At 35.7% G+C, this 15,227-nt stretch overlaps 2 protein-coding genes across 4 annotated transcripts in view; one reads left to right on the top strand and one right to left on the bottom strand.

The window, feature by feature from the left end:
• Positions 1-5,014, bottom strand: part of LOC123871046 (ankyrin repeat domain-containing protein 50) — a 73,696-nt gene extending 68,682 nt beyond the window's left edge. For all 3 annotated transcript variants that reach the window (XM_045914605.1, XM_045914607.1, XM_045914606.1), the window contains exon 1: positions 4,545-5,014. The gene's annotated coding sequence lies outside the window, so the exon portion shown is untranslated. The remainder of the gene's footprint in view (positions 1-4,544) is intronic.
• Positions 5,015-5,932: 918 nt separating this feature from the next.
• Positions 5,933-14,278, top strand: LOC123871051 (NADH-ubiquinone oxidoreductase 49 kDa subunit). The gene is made up of 10 exons (XM_045914612.1): positions 5,933-6,067; positions 6,321-6,436; positions 7,114-7,223; positions 7,968-8,169; positions 8,683-8,870; positions 9,109-9,272; positions 9,459-9,578; positions 10,678-10,807; positions 12,083-12,228; positions 14,061-14,278. Exons 1-10 carry the CDS (start codon positions 5,973-5,975, stop codon positions 14,188-14,190), a joined length of 1,401 nt encoding a protein of 466 aa, XP_045770568.1. The 5' UTR covers positions 5,933-5,972; the 3' UTR covers positions 14,191-14,278.
• The last annotated feature ends 949 nt before the right edge of the window (positions 14,279-15,227 follow it).

The following is a 15,227-nucleotide window of genomic DNA, read 5'->3' as shown; positions in this document are numbered from 1 at the left end:
ATGTAATCGATCTACAGGAAATATTACGGCAGTCTCCGCGCCTAGCAGCTCATTAGCCGTCATTTTCGCATGATTGATGGACGTTGCAGTGATGCACAGCTTCCTCCAGACCTTTGGCTTCAGATAAGCGGTCATTGACATACCAAGGGTAATTTTATAATTATGTTTATCTCTGTCCAAGCTACAGAGGGTTGGTTTGGGATTGATACTGATTTATGGTGTTTTGGGGGCTCCGTCGTCAGCGATGAAATGGAACTTCGCGAGGTTTACAGTCGGTAGGAGCCCGAAATAATCACTGTGCTCAAAACTAAAATATAATATGTGTAATTAGTGCCAATTTTTCTAATTAAAATATTTATTGCTTGTGCTTGTTGTATGTTATTTTTTTACGATCAATAAAAAAATGTTCAAGAAATTTCTTTTACTGTTTTGGCATCCTCATGATCAACCCTACTAAGCCTACTACTGAGCGCTGGTCTCAAAAAGAGAAGGGTAGGGCCTTTGAATACATTATGGGGAACTCTCAGGCGAGCAGATTTCCTTACGATGTTTTCGTTCACCGTTATAGCACCGAAAGTGAAGAAGTGCGTGCCCGGATCGAACCACCGACCTTCCCGACCGAGGTCTTAACCACTTGGCTATCACAACAATGTGTATAGATAGGCATACGGGATGGTGAGAGAAAAGTTTACATTAACCAACCTCAAACAAAGGGAGTAAGTACCTCAGACTGAGGATGTTTGCGCTTGTAGCACTGTTTTTAACCCGGCAAGGGCTCTTCACACACTTAAACACTCGGAAATGCCTGTCAACACTTTTAGCCCTCCACATTCGTTGTTCATCCTTTCCTCCTAGAATGTAGCACTTTAGACTTTAGATTTGGCTAGATTATCTTTTGTAAATAGATATACCTAAGTAAAGTATGTACCTAAGTAAAAAGAAAGTACCTAATAAAGGTATCTATTCTGCTGCCTATACTATACTGGCCGGCAACGCATCGGCGGTTCCTCTGGTGTTTGTTGTCAAAAAAAAAAAAACAATACAGCGGTGGCGCACTCAGTCGCGCCGCATCCTTAAATCTTGTTATTCCGATTTCAACAGTATCAGTATTATCAAAAGACTGGACTCTTCCTACTGCACGGAAAGGACAAGATTGGCTGATGAACCAATCGCGCAATGATAATACAACTCGCCTATCACGCATCACTTCATACCTACCACGAAATAGATTGATAAATCCTAACACCACCACCATCCATACTAATATTATAAATGCGAAAGTGTGTCTGTCTGTCTGCCTGTAACTTTTGCACGGCCCAACCACAGAGCCGATTTTAATGAAATTTGGTACGGACTTGAGATACATTCTGGGGAAGGACATTGGATGGATTCAGGAAAATTGAAGAGTTCCTATGGGATTAAAAAAAAACCGAAATCCAACCGGGCGAAGCCGCGGGCATCCTCTAGTACTGTATACGTACATTGATTGTGTGTTAAAATAGAAATAAATATGATTTCACTCTTATTCTGATGAATTTTAGAAAGATGATACCCAATCATTACCGAAAATCATTTATTAACCAAACCATTAAGATAAAACCAAACCAGTCCTTAGTCTGAGTCTTGACTTCTCTTACCAACATCTAGTAACTGTATGGTTTATGCATAAATTGTGATATATCTTTGAAATGACAATAGCAGTGAATGTTATGACATGAAAGCAACTTTCGTTTTCTCATAACAATTAAGAGGAATGTATGTATTCATGGTCCATTCATACACTTTGACATAACTATGTCTAATTGTGTGTCTATTACGTAACTCTCCCATACTCGAATGTAAACATCGCTAACTAATTAATGTGTAATGTAGTAAATATAATTAACTTAATACAATCTGTTACTGATTCACTGTTAATTACTGCTAGAGGCCTTGTTGTTTAACTAATGCAGTGCTAAGTAAGTAATACATATGCTTACATTGATAAGTACTAATTAGTTTATACCATGATAAAGGGTAGGTAACATTTTGTAAGTTTAAATGTAAGGGATAATGTCATTAGAAAGTGAAAACTCTTCCACTGATAATCTAGCTACAACACTTATATTTTATAAGTTGTTAGAGGTAAAGGTTGAAATAGGATCTCATGGAATCTCTGGAACTATTTTTTTTTAATTTATTGACTAACGCTTGACTGCTGGAAAGTGATAATCTGTAATAATGATCTGATTCTGAAAGTTCTATCACTTGATAGATAGCTACATCTCCAAATGATTAAGCTATAAATTATTACTAAGCCTCCACCGTCTGTTTGTCAGTGGGCATCTCATGATCTGTTAACCCATTATAGCCTGAATTATTTTAAGGTCTCAGAATTGAGTTTTTCATTGATATGTTGTTATTATGGACCCTATTAGTCAGATCTAATCATCAGAATTTTGGTGCAAGTCTTACTTCTGGAAATAACCATGGATGCTGCATGGCACCGCTAGGCTCCTACCGTGTCTTTTCAAATGTCTCATAAATTTCTTATAACTGATTGTTACCAAAATATTCTACCACAATTTGATAAGAATTATTAAGGTATTAACTCTTGTATAGTTCAAGGTTCAAAATTGATTAAAAGATCCAATATATTACATGAACATTTACATATATTTCCATAAAATTACATATTAATTGTAGGAAGCTTGTAGGTTGCAGGGTGCACAGAGACCCACGATGCATTTATTGCACTGTAATCTAGTTTGACTGACAATACTGTTACCCACACTTGCGACATGACTCGCTGGGTACCAATAAATGATTTCTGCTGTCATAACAATGCTGTCAGACCCGATTGCCAGTATTTTTAGATGTTTTTGCTTGGTGTTTGAAGCTGATAGACGGCCACCACGTCGTGGCGTATTTTTGTACTGAAATAGTTATGAACAGATGTAGAGCCTAGCACCACCTCACATCTAGCATTGAGTTGCCGACCAGTGGGATTATTTATGAAACAACCCTCATCTTTGTCAGATAGGATTATAGGGTCTGGAGCTTTAATTTATAGCAATCGAGGCTTGAGTTCATGGTCTTCTTCTAGTATAGCAAGTGCCTCATGTAATGTACAATCTCCATTGAAACAAAAAAAGCCATCACATAAGGAATAACCAAAGAAAAGACATAAATTAGATTTTTAGTATACATAATAAAAAGACAACATAATGACCTAGCGGTGCCGTTCGGCATCCATATCTTTTAACATGCCATAATCCAAACAATAGAACAAAATATGACAGTTTTATGATATGAACAAGTCAATGCAAGGTTTGGCATCAAGTGTAAATGCATAAAAGTATTACATTACTCAAAATAAAAAAATTATGATCCCCTTACTTGAATGTTGCATCCATTATTGGCAGCAATTTCACATCACTGATTTACAGGTGCTCGTGCAGGTCACAAAAAGCTTATGGGACAAAACAAAGTAAATGGAGTAATGGCTATGTCAATCTAGCATGGCATTGACAACAAACCACTTGACTTCATCTCTTATTACAAGGACAGGGCCCGACAATTTAAACATACGAAATTGGATGCCATATGGCACCGCTAGGCTATAATGGGTTAAGTTAGAACGTTGAAATTTTCAGTGTGTATTTCTATGGTCAAAATAATAAAAATTTTTTTTTTAAGTGGCTGCCATATGAATTAAAAAAGCTATGAAGAATGAGCATAATATGCTGGTATTGATCCCCTCATGTCAGTCCAACTTGCACTTGTACAGCTTTTTGATAATTTTAACAATGTTTATAAGTAACTTACTGACAAATTATAGATATTATGGATTGATTATTATTATTAGTTTCGACTGTCAATAACTGTACACAATCAGTATCCTATCTAAGTCACTATCATAAAATAACGACGAGTATCTATAATAAAATAAGTACCTACTTAATCGACACCTATAGCCAGTTGGCCTTAATAATTCATATAAAAAAGTTAGTGCCAGATACTTAAGTTCTTAAGTTATACATAAAGTAGGTAGAATAATTATGAATTCATTATTGTCACCAATGATTCTAAATATGGCATAGCTTATAGAGATGTCTGCAAGATTTGATACTTATTATGATAAGCAGGAAATTCATTAATATTTAATTAGAAACGTTGAGGAACGCTCATGAATAAAATATATCCAGTCAGATTATTATTTATCAAAAGAAAAAAATGAAAACAATACCAAACTATTTATTAAGATAGATGTAGATATCTAAGGCACTTTTCTCTTAATCACTTGTGTTAATTAATTCTAATCTTACATCGTACTCGCCGGTCCCAACACCGCATATTGTCCTTTGTATCATAAACAAAAACAATAAAACGAAAAGTTTGTGAGGATGAGTCATAAATTCACACAACATGCTGAAGGCAGATGTGAACTTAATAAGCAACTAGGCTATGAATCGAAGTACGTAAAAATGCAATATCTAAATTATTCGAGTTAACATTTGCTTCAAAATCTAAACTCCAATTTAATAAATATGAATTCAACTTACTTTTTTCTGAAACTCGAACAAGTGCAGCTTTGACAAGTGCTTGGACGTCAACGATCCCTCGCCTCGGTTCACAAAAAAAGCAAAGCCTGCAATAAATCCTGAACTGCACCACTCTAATCACATCACATCACACCCACGATTATAAACTTTCACGTCCATTTTGCGCGATATTAGAATTAAATATTTACATTTATAATCACATGTTAAGTAGACCAATGAGCCCAAACATTGAGTATTATACGTAAATCTCTATTTGAAAAATAAATAGTTTCATTCTAAACGACGATAATATGGAGGCACCTTGCATCACTCGCAACAAGAGTAAACTTTTTTTATGACTAAAGTGAACTGTGAAGTGAAGGCCTCGAAGGCAGAATTCCAGAATTCAATTTATTGAATTGAAAAACAGATATAAAATAACCACCAACAACAGAGAAGAATACAGACGGCAGATCAGATGAACATGAAAAATGAAGCGGTTAGTGTTACTATGTCAAAATCTTATTCTCCTATATTTACAGTTTACACAAACATGACACAAACCGAACTTATCAACTGATAAAATAAAAAGTTACTTGAAAGTTAAAGCAACAATTTTATTTTATTCCTCCACTTGTCAAATAAATATTCAATGATTCAGCGTGTAAATAAAATAAAAATAATAGTTCTAAAATTGGTGAAAGATATTACTGTGACAACACTGATATTTTTTCTTCCAAAAATGCAAATGTGCATTCTTCAGAAATGAATTAAAGTGCTTGATATTTCTGCTGCTTGGAAACGTTAAAATTTTTATTTAAAATCCATTTATTTTTAAGATAAAATTGAAACAATCTTTCAGGAGTAAAGTACCAATACGTACCATTTTTTCGAACGCAGCTGAAAGATTTGGTGCTTCAAGTGCCAACCTGTGGTGCCAACTGTCAATGCAACATTGTCAAAATCTGGACATTTTGAGAGGACAATCAGTTTCACGGTACATCATATAGAAAAAACTAACTTTGAAAATATTTCTTGACGTACCTAACAATTTTTAAGTAAAAATTTAATATCTTTTATCGTTACTATTGTAAATTGATGGAATTAATTTATTTCAGTACTATCGGTACATAATAAAAATATTGACGTATATTTTTTTCTATCACACTAATATTATAAAGGCGAAAGTTTGTATGTGTGTGTGTGTGTGTGTGTGTGTGTATGTTTGTTACTCCTTCACGCAAAAACTACTAGACGGATTTGGCTGAAATTTGGAACGAAGATAGATAATATCCTGGATTAGCACATAGGCTACTTTTTATCCCGAAAAATCCCACGGGATTTCGAAAAACCTAAATCAACGCGGGCGAAGTCGCGGGCATCGGTTAGTATAAAATAATTTTATAAAGTTTCAGATTCTACGTAGATCGGAACACAGTCCCATCAAAAATGGCTTCGTTGGTAAATGTTTTGCTGCGAAAATCTCCAAATTTCGGGTCTTCAAAGACCCTATTGTTAAATTTACCAGCAATTAATAATGTGAAGTGAGTGCTATTTTTCTCAAAGATATATAATTTGTGTAGTTTGTTGATAAAACCATAATCTAAAATTATGTAACATTTTAAGGTTATAATGCGCAATTTAATATTTTTGTTGATTTTCTTATCTAATTTGAAAACTGTGAGTACTGTAGTAGGTAATATTTCTTTAGAAAATTATATGAAATAGCATAAGAACATTATAATATGATCCATAATTACTTAATTGTCTTGAATAAATAAAGTTTGTTATTTCTAGTTCTAAACGCAATGCCCATCGATGGATGCCCGACACAGACTTTGTGAAACAATTTGAGGGGGCTGTCATGTTTCCGGAAGGTGTTACTGCCTTAATGAAGCACCCGCCATATAACAGTAAGTGATAACATTATTTTTTACTGGAGATTCTGTATGAAATTTTTTAACCCCCAATCCTAAAAGAGGGGTGTTATAAGTTTGACGTGTGTATCTGTGTGTCTATGTATCTTTCTGTGGCATCGTAGCTCCTAAACTAATGAACCGATTTTAATTTAGTTTTTTGTTTGAAAGGTGACTTGATCAAGAGTGTTCTTAGGTATAATCCAAGAAAATCATATCAGCCGTTTGAAAGTTATGAGCTCGTCACTAGTTACTGTAACCTTCACTTGTCAGGAGTGTTATAAATTTTTAATTTACACTTTTTACAATAGTACTTAACTTATTCTGTGAAAAAGACATAACTACAAGCTAAGAGGCAGTCCACCCTGGGCCTCTGGTCAAGGTCTTTGGTTTAACAAAATCTTTTTCTCAAATACTATACCTATCTATATAAAGCAATTTTGGATTTGGACTTGGAGTTGTCTAATAATTATTTCCTTCAAGGATTTCTCTAGGAATCAAATCTGTAAATAATAAATATGTTATACAGACAATGCATCCTCATTTAGTGATGCCTCACTGGGCCTCTGATGAGTTTAGTCGGCCGCCAACTTAAGTAAATTGTGATAAGGCAATGATAGGTGTATAATGGAATTTTTGAAAATTATCAATTAAACTGTTTCTTTGGCCCTCAGGCATAGTGGCACCAGGTGAAAAGCATGTGCGTAACATGATCATCAACTTTGGGCCACAGCACCCAGCTGCTCATGGAGTACTCCGACTTGTGCTCGAACTGGATGGTGAGGTAAGTTCAATATTTTGTTTGACATGTAAATATATTGTAGGACATCCTACAATAAAACATCATCATTGATCAGTAATTTCATTTAATCTTCGCCACATCACTTCCTCTTTGTACCCATTCTAATCATGCACTTTACATATTTTGATAATGTGTATTGTTTTTCGTTTGTTTTTAAATAAAAATAATAAGCTGGAGGATCACCTGATGTTAAGTGATTACCGCCATGAACATTGAACATTTGCAACGCCAGACATACCGCCAATGGCCCTTCAGGAATTTGTTGGCTAACCCTTTGATTAACCCCTATCTTTCTCACTATATTCTTTGAATTTCTGAATACATATTGTTCCAATCATCTATTTTCTTCGCAATATACTTATATTATTGCCGGCTTTGCAAAATCTATAAGTTTAGTGAGATAGTTTGTCTGCAAATACTGTCTTTGTTTTTGTTTTTAACCATAACACACTTTTGCCGGTGAGTTTGTCTGCAGTACATAATATATTATTTAAGCCCATGGCACTTCTGGATCAAGCAGCGTTCTAATAGTGAAAGAATGTATTAAAATCAGTTCAATAGATGACAATCAAACTAATCTTTCTTCTTTATAATATTAGTATAGATCAGTTCTATTTTAATCAAAAGGCAGAATGTGCTACAGATTATGATAATATAATATAAGAATAAGATTTTCTTACACTTTCTATTTAGTCAAAGTAAATGATTGATATTGAATAATTACAGACTGTCCGCGGCGCCGACCCTCATATAGGCCTCCTACATAGAGGCACTGAGAAGCTGATAGAATACAAGACCTACACTCAAGCATTACCCTACTTCGACCGTCTGGACTACGTGTCCATGATGTGCAATGAACAGTGCTACAGCTTGGCCGTGGAGAAACTCCTGAACATTGATATACCTCTCCGTGCTAAATACATTCGAAGTAAGTATATATTATAATTGCAAAAGTGTGTCTGTCTGTCTGTCTGCTACCTTTTCATGGCCCAACAGTTTAACTGATTCTGACGAAATTTAGTTCAGTGTTAGCTTTTATCCCTGTTATTGATATAGGCAACTTTTTATGCCGGAAATTAAACAGTTCCCACAGAATCTTCAAAACCCTAAATCCACGCGGACGAAGTTGCGGGCATCCTCTAGTCTATTATAAGTTTGCCCTAGCCCTACACTCAAGCATAACCCTACTTCGACCACCTGGACTATGTGTCTAAAATGTGCAATGAACAGTGCTTAGCTTAGAGAAGCTCCTTAACATCAAAATACCTAAATACATTTGAAGTAACTAATAATAACTAACTATCATAGGTTTGTAAATATTTATTTACATAGATCTCTAAAATATCTTACTTGTAACTAGTTAATGGATTTTGATAAATGAACAATTTTAGTTTTTTTTTCTGGAGGCCCTCAGAATCAAGCTTGATGTTTCTCTTTGCAGCCTTGTTCGCGGAGATAACTCGTCTCCTCAACCACATAATGGCAGTAGGAACCCACGCGTTGGACGTAGGCGCTCTGACGCCGTTCTTCTGGCTGTTCGAGGAGCGCGAGAAGATGATGGAGTTCTATGAGAGAGTCAGCGGAGCCAGGATGCACGCCGCTTACATTCGCCCTGGTGGAGTAGCCTTGGTAAGAACTGACTCATCTTGAGCCAATAAGGCTTATTCTGAAGTAGTGCTATCTTTAATTCTATTGTATTCAGTCTCTAAATTAAATTAAGTTGTTAAGTCTAAAGATTCTATTCTTTTCCACCGGATGCATTATGAAAAGGATAGCCTCTACACATTCAGACATCATTTTCGTTTAGTATACATCAGAATTAACCACAATATGGAGATTTAGAGATTTGGTTATTATTTGCTATCAGGACATGCCGCTCGGTCTAATGGATGACATTTACGAGTTTGCGAGCAAGTACAGCGAGCGGCTCGACGAGCTGGAGGACGTTCTAACTACCAACCGCATCTGGGTGCAACGGACCAAGGACATTGGTGTGGTCACCGCACAAGACGCGCTCAACTATGGCTTCAGGTAAGGATAAACAACTAACGCAAAATATCTAATACTAGTTTTAGTAGGCTCTTTTGAATTTGAATCAGTCCTGGAGAATCAGAAAAGCTTCGAGTACTTTTTTTTAATATAAATGCTAAAGAGTATCCCGGTTGGGGACGTAAAAAAGTAAAAAACTGTTGATTTTTAGAATTTGTCAATTTCCAGCGGTGTAATGTTGCGCGGGTCGGGCATCAAGTGGGACCTGCGCAAGAGCCAGCCCTACGACGCGTACCACCTCGTGGACTTTGACGTGCCCATCGGCACCAACGGAGACTGCTACGACAGGTCAGTATCGTCACCTACAGCGGACGGCTACGTCTCAGTGCGGAAAACAAACTTACTACAAACTAAGAATATGAATTCCGCCAGGAATACTTCGTCCGCATGGATTGCAGAAATTTCAAACCCTTATTTTGCATCCATAGGGGTAAAATTTTCAAAAATCCTTTCTCAGTGGATGTCTACTTCTAGCTATCTGCATGTCATACAGCCCGATCTATCCAGTCGTATGAGCCGTGTGTTGATAGATCAAGTTACCTTTTCCTTTTACATATTTTTTAACTCCCGACCCAAAAAGAGGGGTGTTATAAGTTTGACGTGTGTATCTGTGTATCTGTCTGTGGCATCGTAGCGCCTAAACGAATGAACCGATTTTAATTTAGTTTTTTTTTTTGTTTGAAAGGTGGCTTGATCGAGAGTGTTCTTAGCTATAATCCAAAAAATTTGGTTCAGCCATTTAAAAGTTATCAGCTCTTTTCTAGTTTTCTTGTAGAAAAGAAGGTTAACTAACCATTATATTTAAAATATTATGTCAGTTGACAAATGTCAAGCTGTCGAGATGGACGTTGCCTAGATACATAATTATTTATTTGAAAATGATGTTTTGGAAAACTCAGATACTTTGGATAGCTATAATCCTAGAAAATCAGTTCAGCCGTTTGAAAGTTATCAGCTCTTTTCTAGTTACTGTAACCTTCACTTGTCGGGGGTGTTATAAATTTTAAATTTACACTTGATAATATTGGTATGCATTTTCAATGGTTTTTGTAGGACTGTAAAGTCCTTTAACACAGTTATAGAAACCCGTTACCGCAACTCAGACATTTAATTTTTTCTAATTCAGGTAATTCCTGGACATGAAAAGCAGGATCCTTAAAAAATTTTCCTTTACCCCCTCGAATGATTGTTGGTTGATAGGATCGACGTATTTCAAACTACCAATTCACCTCAATATATAATATTTTATTTATTTATAGACAGTTTTAGAAGAAAAAAACTACTGTTCAAAGTTTTTGGCATCGAACACGATTATGGAAGCCTACCTTAAGCCTGCTCTCACACCCACGAGACCCGTTTTTTTTTATTGAAATAATACTTTTTTCAGATATCTAATCCGCGTGGAGGAGATGCGTCAATCGTTACGCATCATAGAGCAGTGCCTCAACCAGATGCCTGCCGGAGAGATCAAGACAGATGACGCCAAGTTGACTCCTCCATCCCGTGAAGAAATGAAGGTAAAATACCCTATTTAGCTATCACGAGTACAGGTTCGGTTTGGAGTCAGGGTAGACATTTCGGTAGGCTAATTAGCTGGCAGGTCTAAGGGTGATTTATTACTTTGACTTTGACTTTCCTCAGACTTAAGATTGAGTTAAAAAGAGACCGATTTATGTCAGAGATATACTGTGTTGTTTTAACTGTCTTAAGGCTAAGCAAATTTGGAGTTCGCTCTATAGATCTCACCCTAAGGCCCGGTATCCACCTGAGCGGAGAGAAGATGAGTAAACTTGACCAATTATATTTTGAAAAGATGACGTGATAATTTTTCACGTCATCTCGGATCTGATTGGTCGACTGAACACATCTCCTCTACTCTCCGCTTAGGTCGATACCGGGCCTTAGTGAAAATCATCCCTGGCAACGAGCCACCATTCTTTGAATCACGCTCAAAGTAGTGATTAGCGATTCATTCGAATAACAATAGAATTATTCGATTGTTATAATTCGATTGTTCAATTGTTACTTAGCGCGCGGCTCTGGGACTAATGAATCGAAAATCGATTGTAATTGTGCAATTGATTTAGATTTTCGATTTATTCGTTCCAGACAGACTTCACATTCGTAGATTTAACAATTAATAAATCGACAATCAGTTATTGCTCGATTCATGCGATTGTTTTTTGCAACAATCGCCAATCGCTAGCTCAAGTGTCTAAAGATACGTACCTCCCACACCAATACTTATCGTTCGCGTCCGATCGACACGGCAATTGGGGTGGAAATGCCCCGCACACCCGCACATTCCCGCCGCCAACCCGGTGCAGGACAGGACAGGTGTGCGGGGCATCCCCCCCGCCTCATACCCCAATTGCCATGTCGACTTGTCGCGAACTATATGAAACACACAGATCACATAAGTATTGGCGTATACAGATGCAGTAAATAAATAAATCTTTATTTATTTTATTTTATTTAATAGGAAGCCAACGGTATACAAAGAAAAGTAATTATGACGACTTATATAAACTTAGGACTATCAATGTATACTCACTTACAGGCTAACTCAACATGCTTAATCTAAAACTTCTAAATAGTAAAACTTAACCTAAGACATTCTTTGCATAAGATCTATAATAATTAAATTAAAGCCAAAAGTACAACAATTTTTAAAACTAACAATAAAAACTACAAAAAGACTAAAACTTAACTTAACTTACTTATTATCTTAAGTATATAACAGTATTGGCATTGTTTAAACAAGTGTTATAAAATTGCTTGTTGTTTCGCAGACGTCGATGGAGGCGCTGATCCACCACTTCAAGCTGTTCACGCAGGGCTACCAGGTGCCGCCCGGGGCCACCTACACCGCCGTGGAGGCGCCCAAGGGCGAGTTCGGCATCTACCTCGTCTCCGACGGCGGCTCCAAGCCCTACAGGTATCATAGGCATCTTCTAGACAAGAGCTCCAACCTAGACCTCATCATTGCTCTGTTTCTCAGGCATGATCGTCGTCAAGCGCGAGCCTATCTCACAATAAACAGACAGACATACAAAGTGATCCTATAAGGGTTCCTTTATTGCTTTTGAAGTACGAAACCCTAAAAAAATATACTATTACCGTCGCAAAAATAATTCAGAAGCTGACTAAGACAACGGCGTAGTTACACTTTTGATCAAAATACTTTTTTTTCTTTAATTTGAACGATTTTGGGCCACTGTTACCAAATCTGAGCTCTTTTTCAATAGAGTAGGTATATTGTGATTTTGGGAGCTAAATAAAAATCTGGACTCATTTCCATGTGAAACAACTTAAAACTGTGCTATAGTCAAAACTTCATTCGATTAAAACGATACCTACAGTTACAGAAGTTTCCAAATTTAGATTTGTAGTATGCAGTAAGCCAAAAACTTCAGGGTTAAAAAAAAGTGTTTGATCAAAAGTTTAATCGCACTGTTTTATTCGCAAGTGCCTCAAATTATATGCAACAAACTTATTTACTTATACTCCAAGTTATCTCTTAGCTGCAACTTTAGGTATTTGTACACTACCAACTCCGATCATTGGTAAAAAAATAATGATTCGAACTCTACCATTTGTGAATTTTCAAAATTTTTACTTTACACAGATGCAAAATCAAGGCACCTGGTTTCGCCCATCTCGCGGCCCTGGAGAAAATTGGCAGACACTCCATGTTGGCCGACATCGTTACCATTATTGGCACTCTTGACGTCGTGTTCGGTGAAATTGACCGATAAAATTAAAAAAATTACATACGTAATTAAACGATCGATCGATGTACAGTAGAGATGGGTAAGATGGGTATTATAACGGGGGTTTTTAGGATGCTTTTTGCTTAAATGTTGTTTTTTTTTTGTTGCGAAATTAGGCTTTCCCAGAGGTTCTTAAAAATTGGTTTTTGTGCTATGGCAAAGGTACTTCACTGTATGGAGTAAATTTGTTATCAAAGTTTTTTTTTCTTGGTGCATTTTCTACAAAATTAATTGCTGCCATTTTTTCAATGAAAATACTTATATATATTTTTTATTAATTATCTTCCTAGATTTCTTAATCTATAACCTGAACTACAGCTATAAAACATGTTTTAAAAATACATACATATAAGTTTTTAAAATAATTTAGCTAATTTTAAGAAAAAGTGAAATACCACTCAGATCGTGAAAAATTTTCATATGGTTTAAAACGCTATTGACAAAATAACTAATGTTTTTATGTCTTCAGTCTTGTGTGAATGCATTAACGAAGAACGCTCTTATCTTATTTTAAAATTTGTTTTGTAGGTGCTTGATTGTTTAATATTTGTAAGGCCATTACTTCCATTGTACAGTCCGATTTACAATGTTTGTCTCGTTCATAAAGTTACCCATTGTTACTGTTGATTAAATTGTACATTTTTAAGGTGGAAGCGACGGGCCTGCCCACGAAATTCAAATTTAATTTGGTTTTTCGCATTTTTAAACTAATACGACAACGTAGGCTTATGGCACTTTCAATTGCGACAATGATACTGCCATTGGCGCAATTAAAGTGCCATAAGCCTACTTTATCGTATTACTTTACAAATTGCGGAAAACCAAATTAAATTTGAATTTCATGGACAGACCCGTTGCATCCACCTTAAAAGCATAAAAAAGTACTTGACAAATGACGGTATATACCGTCTATTTTTATTCATTATGTTTAATTTTTATATATGATTCATTATTTCGATATCCAATTCAAACTTTTAATGATTCTATATTTTTACAGATGCAAAATCAAGGCACCAGGCTTCGCTCACCTCGCTGCCCTGGAGAAAATCGGCAAAAACTCCATGTTGGCCGACATCGTCGCCATCATCGGCACGCTCGACGTCGTGTTCGGCGAAATTGACCGATAAAATAAATAATTACGTAATAAGCGATCGATCAGTGTAGATTAAATTGTACATTTCTAAGTTTAAGTAATAATAAATTATTTGTAAAGATCAATACCCTGTTTGAATTATTAGATGTCTCTTTTAATAAACTACTAGGTTTTAATGTGATATCAAAGCCTAGAAAACCTTAATTAACATAACATTATAAGGAATATGCAATGTTCTAAGAATTAATAGCTATATTTTCTTTTGGAATTTAAAAACTAAGTAATACTCATGTATACTATTCTTTGGAACTGCTTCTTTAAGGCCAATAATAACATGACCATAGAATTTAATGCTTATTGTAATTTCTTATTTATATGTTACTGATGCCAATTACGAAAGTCATTGAACTATGTTATTCGTAGGAACTGAATATCTGATCGAATCTAATCTCAAAAATCATAAACCTTCCTTTTGGCTTTGCCGCAGTCGGGTAAAAACCCAGGCATGGCGTATATTTAGGTATGTGATATTAGATAGGTATTTATGCCATAGATTGATTCCTTATTAGGTATCTGGTTTTCCAATTAAAAATATTATCACAATCAAATAAACAGTATATTATTCCAATACATGTAGTTTTACTTTACTGTCAACCAGAATACCCGCGACCTTATAACCAGAATATAGGAAAAATAAATGTCAAATGAGCCATCATTCAGTGTTGAGCTCTAATGATGAGATCTAAGCACTCTGACTTTGCTTAGACTTAAGAGAGAGTTAAAACGAGACAGATGTATATCTCTCACATAAATCTGTCTTGTTTTAACTCAATCTTAACAGGGCTCTCTCCGTCACTCGTTTCATACAATCGTAGTTCCAATTTCATTTGAATATTAAGCAACCAAAGTCCATGAAATTTTGCAGACATATTTTAGAAACTAATATGTGTCTGCGGTGTTTTAGATTTTTAAGACCGCGTAACTTTAAACCACAGACATAGATATTAGTTTCTAGAATATGTGTGCAAAATTTCATGGACTTTGGTTGCTTAGTATTCAAATGAAATTGGA

Source organism: Maniola jurtina, chromosome 13, assembly GCF_905333055.1.
Source record: "Maniola jurtina chromosome 13, ilManJurt1.1, whole genome shotgun sequence".
Lineage (NCBI taxonomy): Eukaryota > Metazoa > Arthropoda > Insecta > Lepidoptera > Nymphalidae > Maniola > Maniola jurtina.
This window is presented reverse-complemented; position numbering and strand designations above follow the sequence as displayed.

Coding starts and splice junctions, on each gene's coding strand:
- LOC123871051 (XM_045914612.1), top strand. CDS start 5,973: ATGGCTTCGTTGGTAAATGTTTTGCTGCGAAAATCTCCAAATTTCGGG. Junction 6,437..7,113: donor GAAGCACCCGCCATATAACA/GTAAGTGATAAC, acceptor TTTGGCCCTCAG/GCATAGTGGCACCAGGTGAA. Junction 7,224..7,967: donor TGCTCGAACTGGATGGTGAG/GTAAGTTCAATA, acceptor GAATAATTACAG/ACTGTCCGCGGCGCCGACCC.